This window comes from Oenanthe melanoleuca, chromosome 25 (genome assembly GCF_029582105.1).
Source record: "Oenanthe melanoleuca isolate GR-GAL-2019-014 chromosome 25, OMel1.0, whole genome shotgun sequence".
Lineage (NCBI taxonomy): Eukaryota > Metazoa > Chordata > Aves > Passeriformes > Muscicapidae > Oenanthe > Oenanthe melanoleuca.
Genome location: NC_079358.1, coordinates 6389900 through 6404208, shown reverse-complemented (window position 1 = coordinate 6404208; position 14309 = coordinate 6389900). Strand labels below are relative to the sequence as shown.

The 14309-nt window shown below is 63.7% G+C and overlaps 1 protein-coding gene across 1 annotated transcript; it reads left to right on the top strand.

Moving 5' to 3' along the window:
• The first annotated feature begins 2847 nt into the window (after window positions 1-2847).
• On the top strand, window positions 2848-13519 carry LOC130263359 (solute carrier family 12 member 4-like). Its single transcript, XM_056510866.1, has 12 exons — window positions 2848-3075; window positions 4008-4103; window positions 4705-4851; window positions 6107-6161; window positions 6249-6379; window positions 7285-7517; window positions 7617-7753; window positions 8638-8754; window positions 9488-9586; window positions 11081-11138; window positions 12381-12555; window positions 13376-13519. The coding sequence occupies exons 1-12, from the start codon at window positions 2848-2850 to the stop codon at window positions 13517-13519; spliced, it is 1620 nt and encodes a 539-aa protein (XP_056366841.1).
• The last annotated feature ends 790 nt before the right edge of the window (window positions 13520-14309 follow it).

Sequence of the window (14309 nt, the reverse complement as noted above, 5' to 3'; positions counted from 1 at the left end):
CCCCAAAATTCCCCTTTTCCCTGCAAAAAAAATATCGATTTCCCACTTAACACATGAATTTTCACTTCAAAATTTTCTCATTTTTCCCCTAAATCTGGAGGGTCCAGAGCCCCAAAATTCCCATTTCCGCTGCAAAAATATCAATTTCTCTCTATAAATATGGATTTTTCCCTCGAAAATTTTTGATTTTTGCTTTAAATCCGGGGGGGAAATCTGGGTGGTGCCACCCCTGGGTTGGGGGAACAGAGGGGGTGGGGACTCAAAGCCACGCCCCCTCAGCAGACCACGCCCACCTAGCAGCTGGACCACGCCCACGCCCGTGTAAGACCACGCCCCTTTAATTAAGCCGCGCATCTGATTGGATAATCCTCTAATTGGCCCCGCCCCCTGCGTCGCCACGCCCCCTGCGGCAGCGCGTGCGAGGGGGCGTGGCCAGGGCAGCGCGCGCCGGCCCCTCCCCCGCGCCCCCCCTCAGGTACCGGCGGCATCGGGAAAAGGGGGGGGGGAGGGAAAAACCCTAAAATCGGGAGATTTTAACCCAAAATGGGGCGGGAGGGAGGAAAGGGAGATGGAGCCAGAAAAGGGCGGGGGTTTGACCCCAAAAAGGTGGAGTTTGGTGCCAAAAAAGGGCGGGGTTGGCACCTGGAAAAGTGAATTTGGGCCCCCCCAAAGGGTGGGGTCGCTCCAAAAAGTGAGGGGTTGGTCCTAAAAAAGCGGGGATTTGGCCAAAAAAGGAGGAGTTTGGCCCTAAAAAGTGAGGGGTTGGCTCTAAAAAAGAGGAGATTTGGCCCAAAAAGGGGGGATTTGGCCCAAAAAGGGGAAATTGGCCTAAAAAGTGAGGGATTGGTCCTATAAAAGAGGGAATTTGGTCCAAAAAGGGAAAATTTGGCCCAAAAACTGAAGGGATTGCTATAAAAAAGGGGGGATTTGGCCCCAAAAAAGAGAATTTGATCCTAAAAAGTGAAGGGTTTGCCCTAAAAAAGGGGGATTTGGGCCCAAAAAGGAGGAATTTGGCCCTAAAATTCCTAATTTCCTAAATTTCCTAATTCTCCCTAAATTGGAGAGTGGAAGGTTAGTGACCAAAGAGAGAGTTTGGTCTGAAAAAGGGGAAATTTGAACCCCAAAAGAGGAGTTTGATACAAAATGGGGAGTTTGATACCAAAAATAGGGAGTTTGGTTACTAAGAGAGAGAATTTGGCCTCAAAAAGGGCAAGTTCATCTCTAAAAAGGCAGATTTAGTTCCTCAAAGTGGGAATTTGGGCCTCAAAAGTGGGGGAGTTTAACCCAAAAAATGGGGTTTGACACCAAAAAAAAGAAAATTTGATTTTAAGAGCTGGGGCTTGGACTCTAAAAGAGGAAATTTGGTCCCTAAACGAGGCTGTTTCACCCCAAAAATTCGGGGTTTGGTGCCAAAGTGAAGAGATTTGTGTCAAAAAAGGGGATTATGACCCCAAAAAAGGGATTATGACCCCAAAAAAGGGGATTTTGACCCAAAAAATTGAAACTTGGACCCCAAAATTTGGGAGCTTGGCCCCCAAAAATGGAGGGGTGGCTCCAAATGGGGATTTTAGTGGAGCCATATCCCCCCAGAATTTCCCATTTCCCCCAAAATTCCCCATTTTTCCCGCCCAGCTGAATATTTTCCCCAGATTTCACTGCACCCCTCCAAAATTTACAATTTTTGCCCAAAATCCCTTTTTTTCTCCTCAAAAAACCCCACAATATGTTGAATTTGGCCCCCCAAAATAAAGATTTCTACCCCAGTCAGTCCTTCCCCCAAAAATGGGATTTTTTCCATCCCCAGTTCCCTCAATTTTTGCCATAAATTGGATTTTTTTTCCTTCTCCAAGTCTTTCCCTCCTCACAAAATGTTGCTCTTTAAATTTTTCTTCTATATTTATTTTATAAATCTTGATTTATTTTTGTATTTCCCTGAAAAAAAAAACAATTTTGCCACCAATTCTTTCCCCAAAAATTCCCATTTTGCCTCAAAATGGCTCCTTTCCCCTGGAAATTCTTGATTCTACCCCAAACCTCTTTTTATTCCTACCAGAAGTGATTATTTCCCTCTCCAAAATTAATTTTTCTTCACAAAAATAACATTTCCCAGGAAAAAATGACCATTTTCTTCCCAAACTGGTGATTTCCCCCCAAAATTCCCACATTTCCCACAAAATGTTTCTTTTCTTCTGCCAAAAATCTCGATTTTGCCCCTAAAATTCTCATTTTTGCTGCAAAAACACCAAATTCCAAAAAATAGGGATCTTTTTTCTCTACTAGTTTGTATTTTTCCTCTGAAAACACCAATTTTCCCTCAAAAAGGTGAATATTGCCCCAAAAAAATTCAATTTTCCCTGAAAAATTCTGGATTTTCCTCTAAATTTCGATATTTCTTTTAAATTCTGGGGTTTTTTTCCCTCCACAAATTACCATTTCCTTCTAAAAATGTGGATTTCCCCTCTCCAAATGTGGATTTTCTCTCTGAAATTGCTGATTTCCCTCTACAAAGGTGTCATTTCCTCCAAAAAAATGAATTTTCCCTCCTGACCCAGCATTTCTCTCTCCAATAATGTGGAATTTCTCTCTCAAATTGAGGATTTTCCCTCCAAAAATTTCGTTTTTACTCTAAAAAGTTGGATTTCCCCTCCCAACCCAGCATTTCTCTCTCCATCAATGTGGATTTTTCTCTCTGAAATTGTGGATTTTCTCTTGAAAATTGCTCATTTTCTCCTAAAAAAAGTTTTTCCACGTGGATTTTCTTTGGCAAATTTCCCTTTTCCCTCTGATCTCCGGGATTCCCTCGCTCAGGTGCTGTGATGGTGACGTCATCCTCGTCCCGCTGACGTCATGGCGGTGCAGGGGGCGTGGCCGGCGCGGGGGGCGGAGCTCTCGGACAGCAGCCCCGAGCCCCCCTCCCCCTCCAGCTCCCGGCCCCCCCTGTCCGACTCCAGCCCCTCCCCCACCGAGACCACGCCCACCTCGCGGGGGCGGGGCACAGGGGGCGGGGCCAGGGCTCGCCCCGCCCCTCCTGCCCCGCCCGGGCTGGGGGGGGAGCGACCCCTGGCGCTGTTCGAGGTGAGGCCACGCCCCCTGCAAGCCCCACCCTAATTAACCCCACCTCTAATTAACCCCACCTCTAATTAGCCCCGCCCCTTCATCAGCCCCGCCCACTTCACACCAGTGCTGTACTGTGAGGCCACGCCCCTAAAGCCCCACCACACTTAGCCCCGCCCCCAATAGCTCCACCCCTTCATTAGCCCTGCTCTAATTAGCCCCACCCCTAAATAGCCCCGCCCACTCCACACCCATTGCTCTGTTGTGAGGCCACGCCCCCTAACCCCCACCCCAATTAGCCCCACCCCTTAATTAGTACCACCCAAATCTAGCCCCACCCCTTAATTAACACCACCCCAATTTACCCCCACCCCTTTTGTTAGCCCCACCCAAATTTACCCCACCCCTTCATTAGCCCCACCCCTTCATTAGCCCCATCCCAATTACTCCCACCCCTTCATTAGCAACACCCACTTCACACCCAGTGTGTTGTTGTGAGGCCACGCCCCCTAAAGCCCCACCCAAATTAGCCCCACCCCCTTAATGCCCCTGCGCTGTTCTGCATGAAGCCACACCCCTTCCTGGCCCCGCCCACCCACTGCCTGCTGCCATATAGGGCGAGACCACGCCCTGCCAAAGCCCCGCCCCCCTGGGTCCCTCCTCCAGACCCTGCCCCACCCCCTGACCCCACCCTGACCCCATCCTGACCTGGCCCTGACCCCTGACCCTGCCCTGACCCCACCCTGACCCCACTCTGTCCAACCCCATAACCCCGCCCTGACCCCACCCTGTCCCACCCCTGACCCCGCTCTGACCCCGCCCTGACCCCGCAGTAACCCCGCCCCACCCTGACCCCGCCCTGACCCGGCCCTGACCCCGCCCTGACCCCATCCTGACCCTGCCCTGTCCCGCCCCCTGACCCCGCCCTGACCCCGCCCTGACCCCGCCCCCAGGAGGAGCTGGCCACGCGGCCGCGGGTGCCGGCGCTGCTGCGCAGGATCGCCCCGTACAGCGCCCTGAGCCCGGACAGCGACAGCGGCACCGCCCCGGTGAGGGCAGGGACACCTGGGGACATGTGGGGGCACCTGGGGACACCTGGGGACACCTGGGGACACCTGGGGATAGCTGGGGACACCTGGGGGTACCTGGGGGCACCTGGGGGTACCTGGGGACATGTGGGGACACCTGGGGACTCCTGGGGACATGTGGGGACACCTGGGACACCTGGGGATTCCTGGGGACACCTGGGGGCATGTGGGGTTACCTGTACAGCGCCCTGAGCCCGGACAGTGACAGCGGCACCGCCCCGGTGAGGGCAGGGACACCTGGGGACACCTGGGGGCATGTGGGGGCACCTGGGGACACCTGGGGGCACCTGGGGGCATGTGGGGGCACCTGGGGCACCTGGGGGCACCTGGGGGCACCTGGGGGCACCTGGGGACTCCTGGGGACACCTGGAGGCACCTGGGGACACCTGGGGACGCTGTGGGTTGTCACTGACCCCTGGTGACCCTGCTGTCCCCTCACTGTCCCCTCCTGTCCCCAGCGCCGGGCCCTGGGGACGCTGCTGGGCGTGGCAGCCCTGGGGACACTGTGGGTTGTCACTGACCCCTGGTGACCCCTGGTGACCCTGCTGTCCCCTGTCCCCAGCGCCGGGCCCTGGGGACGCTGCTGGGCGTGGCAGCCCCGTCGCTGCAGTCGCTGCTGGGGCTGGTGCTGCTGCTGCGCCTGCCCTGGGTCGTGGGACACGGCGGCGTGCTGGGGACAGCGGCCATCGGCGTGCTGCTGGGGGCCTGCGTGAGTCACCTGGGGACACACCTGGGGACACCTGGGGACACACCTGGGGAATGGGGTCACACCTGTGCTGGGGACAGCGGCCATCGGTGTGCTGCTGGGGGCCTGCGTGAGTCACCTGGGGACACACCTGGGGACACCTGGGGACACCTGGGGACACACCTGGGGACACCTGGGGACACCTGGGGACACCTGGGGATACACTTGGGGACATGGGGACACACCTGGGGACACACCTGTGCTGGGGACAGCGGCCATCGGCGTGCTGCTGGGGGCCTGCGTGAGTCACCTGGGGACACACCTGGGGACACCTGGGGACATGGGGACACACCTGGGGAATGGGGACAGCGGCCATCGGTGTGCTGCTGGGGGCCTGCGTGAGTCACCTGGGGACACCTGGGGACACCTGGGGACACCTGGGGACACACCTGGGGACACCTGGGGGCATTGCGAGGGACACACCTGGGGACACCTGGGGACACCTGGGGATTGGGGACACACCTGGGGAATGGGGACACACCTGTGCTGGGGACAGCGGCCATCGGCGTGCTGCTGGGGGCCTGCGTGAGTCACCTGGGGACACCTGGGGGTGGGGACACACCTGGGGATTGAGGACACACCTGGGGGTGGGGACACACCTGAGGTCACACCTGGAGTTGTGACCAAGGGCCACAGCTGGGGTCAGAGGTCACCCCTGGGGTCACTCTTGGGGTCAATGGTCGTGTTCTGGGTTCTGTGAGGGATGTGGTCAGTGCTCAGTGGGGTCATGGTCAGCAGTGAATGGGCCAGAGGTCAGTGGGTCAGAGGTCAAAGGGGTCAGAGGTCAATGGGTCAGAGGTCAGAAGGGTCAGAGGTCAGAGGGGTCAGTGGGGTCAGTGGGTCAGAGGTCAGTGGGTCAGAGGTCAGAACGGTCAGAGCTCAGTGGGTCAGAGGTCAGAAGGGTCAGAGGGGTCAGAGGGGTCAGTGGGGTCAGTGGGTCAGAGGTCAGAACGGTCAGAGCTCAGTGGGTCAGAGGTCAGAAGGGTCAGAGGTCAGTGGGTCAGAGGTCAGAAGGGTCAGAGGTCAGAGGGGTCAGAGGTCAGAGGGGTCAGAGGTCAGTGGGTCAGAGGTCAGAAGGGTCAGAGGTCAGAGGGGTCAGAGGTCACAGGGTCAGAGGTCAGTGGGTCAGAGGTCAGTGGGTCAGAGGTCAGTGGGTCAGAGGTCACTGGATCAGAGGTCAGAGGTCACGGAGCGGCGGTCAGCTGTCCGGTCCCCGCAGATGCTGCTGACCGCCGTGTCCCTGAGCGCCGTGGCCACCAACGGGCTGGACCCTGGTGAGCTGGGGGGGATGGGAGGGGGACCCCACCCCCACCCCGTGTGGGCGTGTCCGCCTGACCCCGCCCTCTGACGTCACGGGGCAGGGGGCGGGGCGCTGGCGCTGCTGTCGGGGGCACTGGGCCCCGAGGCCGGAGGGGCCGTGGGGGTCTGCGGGTTCCTGAGCGCCGCCTTCACCGCGGCCGCGGCTGCGCTGGGCGGGGCCGAGGTGCTGCTGGTGAGTGGGCGGGGCCGGGGGTGGGCGGGGCGGGGCCTGGGGATGGGCGGGGCCAGGGCTGGGCGGGGCCGAGGTGCTGCTGGTGAGTGGGCGGGGCCGGGGGTGGGCGGGGCCGGGGTGCTGATGGTGATTGGGCGGGGCCTGGGAATGGGCAGGGCGGGGCCGGGGATGGGCGGGGCGGGGCCTGGGGATGGGCGGGGCCTGGGGATGGGCGGGGCCGATGTGCTGGTGGTGAGTGGGCGGGGCCGGGGGCGGGGCCGAGGTGCTGCTGGGGAGTGGGCGGGGCTGGGAATGGGCGGGGCCTGGGGTGGGGCGGGGCCGAGGTGCTGCTGGGGAGTGGGCGGGGCCGGGGGCGGGCCATGGGCTGGGCAGGGCCGAGGTGCTGCTGGGGAGTGGGCGGGGCCGGGGGTGGGCGGGGCCGGGGATGGGCGGGGCCGAGGTGCTGCTGGTGAGTGGGCGGGGCCGGGGGATGGGCGGGGCCGGGGATGGGCGGGGCGGGGCCTGGGGATGGGCGGGGCCTGGGGATGGGCGGGGCCTGGGGATGGGCGGGGCCTGGGCTGGGAGGGGCCGAGGTGCTGCTGGGGAGTGGGCGGGGCCGGGGCCGGGGCCTGGGGATGGGCGAGGCCGATGTGCTGGTGGTGAGGGGGCGGGGCCGGGGGATGGGGCGGGGCCGGGGTGCTGTTGGGGAGTGGGCGGGGCCGGGGGCGGGGCCGAGGTGCTGCTGGGGAGTGGGCGGGGCCGGGGGATGGGCGGGGCCGAGGTGCTGCTGGTGAGCAGTTTGGGGTGGGCGTGGCCTGTGCGATGGGCGTGGCTTCTCCCTGCTGTGGGCGTGGCCACGCTGACAGGCGGGCGGTGGGCGGAGCCCGTCACCGCCCTGGCCCCTCCCTCCCTCCCTCCCCCCGCAGGTGTACCTGGCCCCGGGCTGGGCGGTGCTGCCGGGCCGCGGCCGCTGGGGCCGCCTCAACAACGGGCGCGGCTTCGGGGCGGGGCTGCTGGCGCTGCTGGGGGCGGGGTCTCTGGCCCCGCCCCGCGCGCGCGCCCTGGCCGCGCCCCTGGGCCCCGCGGGGCTGCTGCTGGCGCTGCTGGCGCTGCAGGCGGGGTCCCTGCGCCACGCCCTGCCCGCCGACCCCGCCCGCGCGTGAGTGCCCCGCCCCCGTGCTGATCACATGCTAATGAGATGCTGATGAGATGCTGATGAGCGCCCCGCCCTCACGCTCGCTGTCCCCTCCCCCTGCAGGCTGTGCCTCCCCCCCCGCCCCGGGGACCCCCTCCGGCCCTGCGCCCCCCCCGCGCCCCCCAACGCCTCCCGCGGTCCTCCCGGCCACCAGGGGGCGCTGCCCGCGCTGCCCGGGCCCAGCGCGGGGCTGCTGGCACGTGAGTGCGGGGGGGCGGGGCCAGGGACAGCCCCGCCCACGGGGAGCTTTGGCTCCGCCCCCCGGGCTGGGCTGGGGGCGGGGTCACAGTGGGGGTGGGGCCATCCCAGGGTGTGGTGGAGGGGGATGGGCGTGGCTATCACAGGACACGCCCACAAGGAGGTTTTGGGCACGCCCCTCAGGGCCGTTTTTGGGGCAGGGTTGAGGGGGGGGCTAGAGGGTGGGGTCACCTTGAGGTCATGGGAGGTCACAGAGGGGTCACAGAGGGTGGAGTCACCCCGAGGTCATGGTGAGGTCACAGGGGTCACCCAGAGGTCATGTAGGGGTCACAGAGGGGTCAGAGGGAGTGGGGTCATTTGAAGTCATGTGGGGTCACAGGGGTCATCCCCAAGGTCATGGTGGGGTCACAGAGGGGTCACAGTAGGTAGGCCCACTCTGAGGTCATGGGGTGGGGGGTGGGGCCTTTGGGGATCATCCTGGGGTCACTGAGGGGTCACTGAGGGGTCACTGAGGGGTCACAGGGTATGGGGTCATCTTGAGGTCATGGGAGGTCACAGAGGGGTCACAGGGTATGGGGTCACCCTGAGGTCATGGTGAGGTCACAGGAGTCACCCCAAGTTTATGGTGGGGTCACAGAGGGGTCACAGGGGGTGGGGTCACCCTGAGATCATGCAAGGGTCACAGAGGGGTCACTGAGGGGTCACAGGGGATGGGGTCACCCCGAGGTCATGGCGGGGTCACAGGGGTCTCCCCAAGGTCATGGTGGGGTCACAGAGGGGTCACAGGGGGTGGAGTCACCCTGAGGTCATGGTGGGTGGGGTCACCCCGAGGTCAGGGGGAGGGGTAGGGACTGTGGGTGTGGCCTCACCACTGCCCCACCCCCAGGGAACCTGTGGCCCCGCCCCCAGGAGGCGGCGCTGGGGGCGGGGCCGGAGCAGGAGGAGGGCGGGGCCGACGCCTCCTTCGGGGCCCTGCTGGGGCTGAGCCTCCCCTCGGCCTCCGGTGAGGGGGGACCCCAAAATGGGGGGGGGGGACCCAAAATTGGGAGGGGGGACCCCAAAATGGTGGGAGGGAAACCGAATGGGGAGGGGGGACCCCGAATGCGGAGGGGGGACCCTGAAATGGGGAGGGGGGACCCAAAAATGGGGGGGGGAACCCCAAAATGGGGGGGGGTGGGGGGAGCCCTGAAATGGGGAGGGGACCCTGAATGGGGGGCGACCCAAATGGGGGGGGAACCACAAACTGTGGGAGAGGACCCAAAATGGGGAGGGACCCTGAAATGTGAGGGGACCCTGAATGGGGATGGGGTTCCCCAAAATGGGGAGGGGGACCCCAAATCGGGAGGGGAACCCTGAAATGGGGAGGGGGACCCCAAAATGGGGGGACCCAACATGGGGAGGGTACCCCAAAATGGGGGGGGGGGGACCACAAACTGTGGGAGGGACCCCATAATGGGGAGGGGGGACCCCAAAATGGAGAGGGGGGACCTCGAAATGGGGAGGGGACCCCGAATGGGGAGGGGACCCCAGATGGGGAGGGGACCCCAAAATGGAGAGGGGAGTGCTCTGGGGTGGATTTTGGGTCCCAGGGTGGGTTTTGGGGTCCCAGAGGATTTTGGGGTCCCAGTGAATTTTGGGGTCCCCCCTCTGTCCCAGGGGTGCTGGGGGGGTGGGTTTGGGGTCCCAGGGTGGATTTTGGGGTCCCAGTGGATTTTGGGGTCCCCCCTCTGTCCCAGGGGTGCTGTGGGGGTGCAGCCGCTGCTCGGAGCTCGGGGACGTCGCTCGCTCGGTGCCGGCCGGGAGCCTGGGGGCAGCTGCGGCCACGGCGCTGGGATGTATCCGAACGGCACCCCAAAAACGGGCACCCCAAAAACGGGGAACCCCAAAAACGGGGAACCCCAAAAATGGGGCACCCCAAAGATAGGGAACCCCAAAAATGGGGGGGACCCCAAAACTTGGGGGCAGCTGCGGCCACGGCGCTGGGATGTATCCGAACGGCACCCCAAAAATGGGGGAACCCCAAAAATAGGGGACCCCAAAAATGGGGCACCCCAAAGATAGGGAACCCCAAAAATAGGGAACCCCAAAAATGGGGCACCCCAAAGATAGGGAACCCCAAAAATGGGGGGGAGCCTGGAACATGGGGGGTACCCCAAAACTTGGGGGCTGCTGCGGCCACGGCGCTGGGATGTATCCGAACGGCACCCCAAAAACGGGAACCCCAAAAATGGGAACCCCAAAAATGGGAACCCCAAAATAGGGAACCCCAAAAATGGGGGGGACCCCAAAGCCTGGGGGCAGCTGCGGCCACGGCGCTGGGATGTATCCGAACGGCACCCCAAAAATGGAGGGAACCCCAAAAATAGGGACCCCCAAAAATAGGGAACCCCAAAAACGGGGGGGACCCCAAAAATGGGGGGGAGTCTGGAACATGGGGGGCTGCTGCGGCCACGGCACTGGGATGTATCCGAACGGGGACCCCAAAAACCGGGGGGGGACCCCAAAAATAAGGAACCCCAAAGATAGGGAACCCCAAAAACGGGGGGGGACCCCAAAACCTGGGGGGAGCCTGGATCATGGGGGGAACCCCAAAACCTGGGGCTGCTGCGGCCACAGCGCTGGGATGTATCCCAATGGCACCCCAAAAACGGGGAACCCCAAAAATGGGGGGAGCCTGGAACGTGGGGGGGACCCCAAAACCTGGGGGTCACCGTGGCCACAGCCCTGGGCTGTATTTGCACGGGGCACCCCAAAAATGGGGGGAACCTCGAAATGGGGGGGACCCCAAAACCTGGGCGGTCACCACTGCCATGGCCTTGGGTTGTATCCAAAGTGGGGCACCCCAAAACTGGGGGGGACCCCCAAATGTGGGCACCCCAATTCTGGGGGGAACCCCAAAACTGGGGGGATTGAGATCCCAAAAACTTGGGGGTCACCGCGGCCCTGGGCTGTACCCAACCCGCTTGGGGCACCCCAAAAATGGGGGCACCCCAAAATAGGGGGGTGCCTCTGCAGCCCTGAAGGTTTGGAGTCCCCCGGGAGGAATTTGGGGGGAGGGGAGCAGATTTTGGGAGGTTTGGGGGGTGTGTCCCTCTCAGGGGGGTTCTGGGGAGGTTTTGGGGGGGATTTTGGGGGGATTTTGGAGGGATTTGGGGGTGCTGGGGGGATTTTGGGGTGCAGGCGAGGATTTGGGGAGATTTTGGGAAGATTTTGGGAGATTTTGGGGCTTTGAGGGGGGTTTTGGAGGGATTTGGGGGTTCTGGGGAGGTTTTAGGGGATTTGGGGGGATTTGGGGTTTTTTTGGGGTTTGGGTTTCCCTTGACGGGCAGACCTGAGCGCGGCGCTGCTGCTGGGGGCCGGCGTGGAGGGACAGCTGCTGCGGGACAAGTGAGTGTCCCCGAGTGTCCCCAGTGTCCCCAGTGTCACCGAGTGTCCCCAGTGTCACCGGGGGTCCCCTGGGGGGTTCGCAGTGTCCCCAGGTGGCTCCTGCTGCCCGAGGGGGGACCCGATGTCCCCTCCCATTGTCCCCGCAGGTTCGGTGCCACCCCGGGCAATGTCCCCACTGTGTCCCTGGGCAGTGTCCCCACTGTGTGTCCCCGTGTCCCCACTGTGTCCCCGTGTCCCGGGCAGTGTCCCCGTGCTGTCCCCATGTCCCCGGCAGTGTCCCCACGCTGTCCCCATGTCCCCGCAGGTTCGGAGTGGCCCTGGGCGGTGTCCCCGTGCTGTCCCCCTGTCCCGGGCAGTGTCCCCGTGCTGTCCCCATGTCCCCGGCAGTGTCTCCACTGTGTCCCCGTGTCCCCGTGCTGTCCCCGTGTCCCCGGGCAGTGTCCCCGTGTCCCCGGGCAGTGTCCCCGTGTCCCGGGCAGTGTCCCCGTGCTGTCCCCATGTCCCCGGCAGTGTCCCCACCCTGTCCCCGTGTCCCCTTAGGTTCGGAGCGGCCTGGGCGGTGTCCCCGGGCAGTGTCCCCACTGTGTCCCCATGTCCCGGGCGGTGTCCCCGTGCTGTCCCCGTGTCCCCGGGCAGTGTCCCCACTGTGTCCCCATGTCCCGGGCGGTGTCCCCGTGCTGTCCCCGTGTCCCCGGGCGGTGTCCCCACTGTGTCCCCGTGTCCCCGCAGGTTCGGAGCGGCCCTGGGCGGTGTCCCCGGGCAGTGTCCCCGTGCTGTCCCCGTGTCCCCGGGCAATGTCCCACCCTGTCCCCGTGTCCTCACTGTGTCCCCGTGTCCCCGGGCAGTGTCCTCACTGTGTCCCCGTGTCCCCGGGAGGTGTCCCCGTGCTGTCCCCGTGTCCCCGGGCGGTGTCCCCACTGTGTCCCCATGTCCCGGGCGGTGTCCCCACGCTGTCCCCGTGTCCCCGGGAGGTGTCCCCACTGTGACCCCGTGTCCCCGGGCAGTGTCCCCGTGCTGTCCCCGTGTCCCCGGGCGGTGTCCCCACCGTGTCCCCGTGTCCCCGCAGGTTCGGAGTGGCCCTGGGCGGTGTCCCCATGCTGTCCCCCTGTCCCCACGCTGTCCCCGTGTCCTGGGCAGTGTCCCCACGCTGTCCCCATGTCCCCATGCAATGTCCCTGTGCTGTCTCCGGGCAGTGTCCCCACGCTGTCCCCGTGTCCCCACGCTGTCCCCGTGTCCCCGCAGGTTCGGAGCGGCCCTGGGCGGTGTCCCCGTGCTGGCCGCTGTCGCCTGGCCGTGGCCGTGGCTGCCGGTGCTGGGGGCGCTGCTCTCGGCGGTGGGGGCGGGGCTGCAGGCGCTGCTCGGGGGGTCGCGGCTGCTGCGGGGGCTGGCGCGGACCCGGGCGCTGCCGCTGCCGCACGTGAGTGTCACCGCCGTGTCACCGGGGGGTGCCCGTGTCCCTAAGGGTGTCACCAGGGGGGTCCCCGTGTCCCTAAGGGTGTCACCAGGGGGGTCCTCGTGTCCCCAAGGCTGTCCCCGTGTCCCTAAGGGTGTCCCTGTGTCTCCAGAAGTGTCCCCAGAAGTGTCCCCGTGTCCCTAAAGGTGTCCCCAGGGGGGTCCCCGTGTCCCCAAGGGTGTCCCCAGGAGGGGTCTCCGTGTCCCCGTGTCCCCGTGTCCCTAAAGGTGTCCTCAGCAGTGTCCCCGTGTCCCCCGGAGTCTCGTGTCCCTAAAGGTGTCACCAATGTCCCCAAGGGTGTCCCCATGTCCCCTCCGGTGATGAGCTGTCCTGGGGAATGTCCCCATGTCCCCCCTATGTCCCCGTGTCCCCGTGTCCCCCTGTTCCCCCGGTGTCCCCCCCATGTACCGGTGTCCCTTCAGGCGCTGTCCACACGTCCCCGTGTCCCCTCCACGTTCCTGTGTCCCCTCGGTGTCCCCTCCATGTCCCCATGTCCCCTCCGTGTCCCCGTGTCCCCTCGGTGTCCCCTCCATGTCCCGGTGTCCCCGCAGGCGCTGTCCCGGGGCTGTCCCCGTGTCCCCTCCATGTCCCCTCCATGTCCCCATGTCCCCGTGTCCCCTCGGTGTCCCCGCAGGCGCTGTCCCGGGGCTGTCCCCGTGTCCCCTGGGTGTCCCCTCCATGTCCCGGTGTCCCCTCGGTGTCCCCGCAGGCGCTGTCCCGGGGCTGTCCCCATGTCCCCTGGGTGTCCCCTCCATGTCCCGGTGTCCCCTCGGTGTCCCCGCAGGCGCTGTCCCGGGGCCGGCTGTGGCCGCTGGTGGCCACCTTGGTGACAGCGACGCTGGGGGTGCTGCTGGGCTCGCTGGACCTGCTGGCGCCGGTGCTGTCCGTGTGCGTGTCCCCGCCCCTGACGTCACGGCCGCCGCGCTGACGTCACGGCGGCGCGCTGACGTCACGGCCCCGCAGGTTGTGCCTGACGTCATACCTGGGGCTGAACCTGGCCTGCGCCCTGCAGGGGCTGCTGCCCACGCCCGGCTGGAGCCCGCGCTGCCCGCTGTACCACTGGTCAGTGAGTGACCGCCGAGTGACCGCTGAGTGACCACTGACCGCTGAGTGACCGCTGAGTGACCGCTGAGTGACCCCTGAGTGACCACTGAGTGACCACTGACCACTGAGTGACCACTGACCACTGACCACTGAGTGACTGTGAGTGACCGTGAGTGACTGTGAGTGACCACTGATCACTGAGTGACCGCCGAGTGACCACTGACCACTGAGTGACCGCTGAGTGACCACTGAGTGACTGTGAGTGACCACTGAGTGACCACTGACCGAGTGACCGCTGAGTGACCACTGAGTGACCGCTGAGTGACCGCTGAGTGACCGCCGAGTGACCACTGAGTGACCACCAGTGAGTGACCATCACTGACTGTCACTGAGTGACCACTGAGTGACTGTGAGTGACCACTGAGTGACCACTGAGTGACCGCTGAGTGACCGCTGAGTGACCGCTGGGTGACCACTGAGTGACCACTGACCACTGAGTGACCACTGAGTGACTGTGAGTGACCGCGAGTGACCACTGACCACTGAGTGACTGTGAGTGACTGTGAGTGACTGTGAGTGACCATCAGTGACTGTGACCATCAGTGACCATCAGTGACCATCAGTGACCATCAGGGGCTGCTGCCCACGCCCGGCTGGAGCCCGCGCTGCCCGCT